This window comes from Nyctereutes procyonoides, unplaced genomic scaffold (genome assembly GCF_905146905.1).
Source record: "Nyctereutes procyonoides isolate TBG_1078 unplaced genomic scaffold, NYPRO_anot_genome, whole genome shotgun sequence".
Taxonomy (NCBI): Eukaryota; Metazoa; Chordata; class Mammalia; order Carnivora; family Canidae; genus Nyctereutes; species Nyctereutes procyonoides.
Window position 1 is genome coordinate 19083771 of NW_026575139.1, and position 6354 is coordinate 19090124.

The following is a 6354-nucleotide window of genomic DNA, read 5'->3' on the forward strand; positions in this document are numbered from 1 at the left end:
AATAAATGGAAAAACATTTTGTGCTCATTGATTTGAAAAAATATTGTTAAAGTGTTTGTACTACCTGAAGTGATCTACAGATTCAACAGATTCAGTGCAATCCAAATCAAAATGTCAGTGGCGTTTTTCATAGAAATGAAAAAAATAATCCTGAAATGCAAAAGACCCTGAAAAGCAATCTTAAGAGAGATGCATCATGCTCTCTGATTTTTATACTATATGACAAAGCTTTAAGAATTAAAACGGTGTGCTATTGGCATAAAATCAGACATGCAGATCAGTGAAACAGAAAAGAGCCCAGAAATGAACCCAAACATATGTATTCAGTTGATATACAACAAAGGAGCTAAGAATATACAATGGGGAAAGGATAGTCACTTCAATAAATGGTCTTGGGAAAGTCACATGCAAAAAGGAATGAAACTGGACCACTGTCTTAAAACATACACAAAAAATCAACTCAAGATAAAGACAAATGTAAAATCTGAAACCATAAAACTAGAAGAAGACATAGGGAGTAATAAGCTCCTTGACATGGGTCTTGGTAATGTTTTAGATTTGGGAACAAAAGCAAAAATAAACAGGACTACATTAAACTATAGAGCTTCTGCATAGCAAAGGAAACCATTAACAAAATGAAAAAGACAATCTACAGAATAGAAAATATTTGCAAATCATCTATCTGATATAGAGTTAATATCCAAAATGTATGGAGAACTCATACAACTCAGTAACAAAAAAGCAGTTCAATTTCAAAAATGGGCAGAACTGAATGGGTATTTTTCCAAAGAAAAAATAAAATGGCTAGCAGGTACATGCTCAATATCACTATTCTTCAGGGAAACACAAATCAAAACCACAGCGAGATATCAGCTCATACCTGTTAGAATGACTGTTATGAAAAAGACAAGAAATAACAAGTGTTGGTGAGGTTGTGAAGAAAAGGGAACCCTTGTACACTTTTGGTAGAAATGTAAATTGTTACAGCCACTATGGAAAACTGCTTGGAGGTTCCTTGAAAAATAAAAAATAGGACTACTATATGATCCAGTAATTCAGCTTCCTGAATAGATATTCAGAGGAAAGGAGAACACTAACTCTGAAAAGTTTATATCCTCCCATGTTCATTGCAGCATTATTTACAACAGCCAAGACATGGAAGTGACATAAGTGTCTATCGATGGATGAAGGGATAAATAAAATGTGGTATATATTTATATATACATGATGTTATATTATTCAGCCATAAAAAAAGAAAGCAATCTTGTCATGACAGGAGTGAATCTTGAGAGCATTATGCTAAATGAAATAAGAGAAAAACAAATACTGTATGATCTCACTTTTATATCTGACTTCCAAAACAACCAACCAAAACAAAACTGAACTCATAAATACAGAGAACAGAATGGTGGTTGCCAGAGGCCTTAGGATGGAGATTGGGGCAGATGTGTGAAGGGGGTCAAAAGTGCTAACTTGAAGTTATAAAATAAATGAATCATAAGGGTGTGATATACAGCATGATAACTATACTTCATGCCAAATTATATACTTGAGAGTTGCCCAAAGAGTAGATGTTAAAAGTTTTCATCACAAGAAAAAAATTGTGATTATATATGATGATGGGTATTAACTAGGCTTATTATAACCTTGTAATATATACAAATAATCATGTGCAGCTGTAAGTAATGTTAAATATCAATTATATGTCAATTAAACAATTTATAAATGCACTAATTACAAGACAAAGATTTTGGTGTATGAATGGGATTTGTGTTTCCTCTGTTTTTTGACTCTATCTCTTATGTTCTTTTTTTGTTTAGATACACAGAAGTAAAAACAAATGGAAATTTCATCTCAAGGATGGTATAATGAATCTTAATGGAAGAGATTATATATTTTCCAAAGCCATCGGAGATGCAGAATGGTGAAGAGTTGGTTCTTCTCTTTTATAAATAAAACAAAAGAAACTTAAAAAAAAATTTAAAGTGGACAGTTTGAAACTTGGGACATATACACCAACCAAAACTTAACTTCTGCATGTCAGAAAAGTGCAGTAGAATCAAAGCTACTGGAACAAAGAGACCTTGACAACATAGACACTACTTCTAACTGGCAAGCCATGGAACTGTAGCACCTGGGGTTGTTGGGGTGGGGAGGTTGGGGTTTTGGAAACCATAATTGTTGATTTTAAATACAGGTACCTGCCACCAGTAATTAGCATGTAAAGCTTTGTCTATATTCCTTCCTCCAACTTGGGTTCAATCAGAAGATACTTGTTGGAACGAACTGAAGAAAATTCCCTTTTGATAGATTGAACTGAAACTGCTTATTGTATGTGGTTATATTTGGTAAAAATTGCGTGTGAGCTTTTTACAAAAGGGTAAGAATTATGGTGTTGAATTTTAATTCACTTGTATAAGGAAACAATTTAGAACTCTCATAATAGGTCTTAAATATTTTTACTAGCTTTTCTCCCTCAGTAATATATACCTCTTCCTTCCCTGCTTTATGAAACATCTGTTTAAGAGTTAAAGGAAGTAATCAGTGATCACAGTTTGGAGACAAAATTTGACCCAGGAATGGATATTTACTTAATTAGGTTTTTGTACTCATTAAATGTAATTTAAAGACTTGGGCCTCATAGAGTTGAGCAGAATTAAATTGACAACTTTTGGTTTCCTTACAGAAAAATATTTGTTTCTTTTAGTCCCATACTTTAAAAAGAAACCCCAGAGTGGCTCCTCAGGAATACAGTTTCATTTCACCGATACCATCTAGCTGAAATTACATACATAAGAATAGATACAGATTTTTTTCCCTGTTAGGGCTGAAGTATATGCTTATATATGTGTTTAATCTTTAAGCTAAGCAAACATTCAGATAACATCCTGTGCATTGATTGAAGCATTGGACAGGTAGTGAGGACCTGGGTTTTTCTTAAACAGTTTAGTAATTATAAAAGTTTCTTGTGTTTACTAGTAAAGAATTTAAAAAGTATTCTAATTGAACAAATTTTTTAATTGCAACTTTGTAATTTGAGGGAGAAATTTTGGGGCTATAAGGGGTTGGGCCACTAAGTACATATTTACCTCTCTCTTATTTGGTGGCCCTTCCAGGCCATTGGTAATGTAGACATGGGCTCCAGTTTGCACATCGAGAAGAAAGCATAGAAATTTGACTTGTATATTAAGAATAATAGAAATTTAATATGTATATTAAGAATGCACAGTTCTGTATTCTGTAAGGGGCTCTAAGGAACAATATGGCAGTGCTGTGTTCTATGTGAGCTAGTTGCCTGGGAGAACTGTAGGAACACTTGTCTTCATCTATGTTTTCTTATACCTAATTCTTTTTCATGGTCTATCTGACAAATTTCACGTGTGTTTAAGTTACTTATATTTTGATTTTTTTGTCTTCCATTTTTGTCTTCCTTTTATTCGCCTTTGTGTGTGTTTCCAGAAATAACATAGAAACACTTTAATTGCAAAGAAAAACTGTGAGCTATTACATGTTTCTTTTTAACACAAATCTTCAAACTTCTCAAAAAGTCTAGTCTTTTTTTTTTTTTTTTTTTTGCCTACTTTCCACACCACGTACCAACTTGGTCCCTTTAACTTATGTTCTGAACTTTGGTGTAAATGATGGTTTCTAGCATGCTAGTAGTTAGGTTTTATTTAGATTCCATTAACTGGTAAGACGGTTTTAATTTTTACTATATTAATTTAGTTTTTTGGAGGGGAATTTTAATGTTTACCCCACTACTCTCAAAGCACACAGTTATTTGTTTTTTTGTTAATGAGACTGGGAGAAGGGAGGGTATGAAATCACAGAAATTCTGTTGTTCAGTTGTCCTTCAGTATAGTTGCTAGTAGGTTTATATTTACCCAGTGAAGAAGTCAACTACCTGAACTACCTATAAAAGCTTAGCAGTGCTGCAATGTTGATTGAAACCCTTTGGCTATATTGTAGTTCTTCTGCTACTGAACCTTGGATTACTATATGATATACAGCTCATATTTTGGGCCCTCCATGTAGACAAACATTTGTATTCATAGTAGAATTGTATACTGGCCTGTTTTTATAACGTTATTTTCAAACATGAACAACCACTGCTTTCAGAGTGACTCACTAAGGTTATTTTGAAGCAGGAAATAACCATTTGTATTTGCACCTGTGTATTGCATATTAATTATGGCATAGTTGGCAAATGCTTTTCTTTTACCTGTGAAAATTCTGAAAGCCGGTCCAAACAACACTGCATACCAAATTGTGCTCTTATATATTACTGCATCGTGTTCCTTTTTAATCAAATAGAATGTTTTGGTTTTATTATAGTGGCTTGCTATAAGAATGCCACTTGCTTATCTTTTACTGTACTTGAATTCTTAATCATGCTTTTACATTTGTATTTAACAAATCATTTCATTTAGTTCCATAAAATGTCATTCCTTTAAAAAGGCAAGGATTCCCACTTTCAGAATTTTAAAATGAAAATAACATGTTTCTTCAAAGAGGGAAAATAGTTCAGACTTGACATTATGAAAAGAAGGTTTCAGAAAAGGATTTGTTTAAATTTGCACAGATGGTTATGGCACCTTTTATTGCAAAAACAAGATTAATGTTAATAGTGCTAAGGAAAATTTACACAAAATTAGTAGGTAAAGTGTGGAAGTGTGTGCCTTTCAGTATATGTACTCTTTTTGGTGGTCATTTCGATAATCAGACCATTTGAATTGCCTGAGAGCACATTTAATTTCTGTGGAGAGCCACATTTGGCTAAAACAACTTTAATGTGCAATTAGTTTCTAGAGTAAAATGTCTGTTATATGAGGGGGATCTTTATATTGGGCTTTTATATTTTTTTAAATGTTCGCATTTCATTCTGTTAATTAAATGCCATCATATCACATGTATATTGTTGCCTCTCAAAATCAAAGCCATCTTGATGTTATTCTTAGGAATACATCAGGATCTGAGCGGTGTGTATAGTGACTAAAATGTGTTCTTGAAGAGCATATTCTAATAGATTCTGGTTTTAGCAAGAACATAAAAATATAATAGCTTTTGTATAAAGATTTTCTTTTGCTATATTGAAAATCAAAGATTTGGGTTTTTTTTTTTCCTGGTTTTTATGGAGGAATAAAAAAGGGTTGTCTCCCTCTGAGAGTAATTTTTGGTTATCTTATAGCAATAACGTCACCATTCTTTTCAAAAGGTAAATATGCCTTGTACAGGAAAACATACATAATTTCCTCTTGGGAGTTCCCTTTATATAACTTAGCATTTTCTTCCACTTGAGAAAATTCCTATATTTTCAGATTATTTCATCTTGAACTTTTTTGAACTTTTGTGCAATGGGATATTTTATTGATCCATCTTTGTACATTTTCATTTTACTTCATGTCTGTTTCCCACCTATGTCTGAGTCAGCTATTTCACATTTTGAATTCATTGGTTAAAACCTAGTTATTTTAAATAGTTCCTCATGAGTTTATATTAAATAGTTTTGCATTTTAATCTATTATGCTATGGAAATTATTCTGAAGTTTATAATTCCCTTTTAAGCCTGCCTTAGCCTATCTTTTGTCATTTTTTATGATTTAAGGAAGAATACACCGAACTTAATATTTGTGTTTATTTTAAGGAACAAGAGAAACGTTCTTCTCTGAAGGGAAGAACTACATTGAATTAGTAACTACTATTTTAGTTAAGGTTCCTTAAATCGGTCCAGTATGTGTCAGGGCTACAATTTTGGGGGAGGGGCTAATCCTTTTGCTGTTCTGAGCTACTATTGTCAACTGCTGTTGTACATACTGTTATGTGTAAGGGCGTAAATATATTTATTATGTTTGTAAAATTCATTCTGTACAATTGCAGATCAAGGTTGCTCTTCTGTGATATACAGGATATTATGTTTTAAAGACCATCTTGGAATACAATTAGAGAACTTAGTATTTTGATGTACTAAGACCTATTTTAAGTTTAATATTTTACCTTTGCAAAAACTTTAATTAAAGATGTTATTTAAAAAAGAGTAATGTTGCTTGCTTTGCTTACTAGTATATAACATTGTTATATAGATAACTGAATAAAAATATACAATTTAGAAAGGGAAATGCTTTAAATTGTCAGTTCCACTTATCAAAAGGGTATCGTTAAATTCTATACCTTTAAAATAAGTAGGTTGGGATGTCAATTAGAAATACTAAACTGTGTTACAGATTCTTAGTATAAGAAGAATAGTTATATTTTCCAGGCACACAGGAATTTAAATTGGAATTTAAATTCACACCAATGAAATGTTACTAAACATTGTAATAAATGGGTAATCCTACTCCAAAGAATAGGTTACTT

At 32.2% G+C, this 6354-nt stretch overlaps 1 protein-coding gene across 1 annotated transcript in view; it reads left to right on the forward strand.

Annotated features, from left to right (window-relative positions):
- GTF2A1 (general transcription factor IIA subunit 1) overlaps positions 1-6034 on the forward strand; it is a 45713-nt gene extending 39679 nt beyond the window's left edge. Inside the window, exon 9 of the mRNA XM_055304451.1 lies at positions 1821-6034. Within this exon, the coding sequence (XP_055160426.1) occupies positions 1821-1928 (108 nt within the window). The 3' untranslated portion in view covers positions 1929-6034. The remainder of the gene's footprint in view (positions 1-1820) is intronic.
- Positions 6035-6354: the final 320 nt, after the last annotated feature.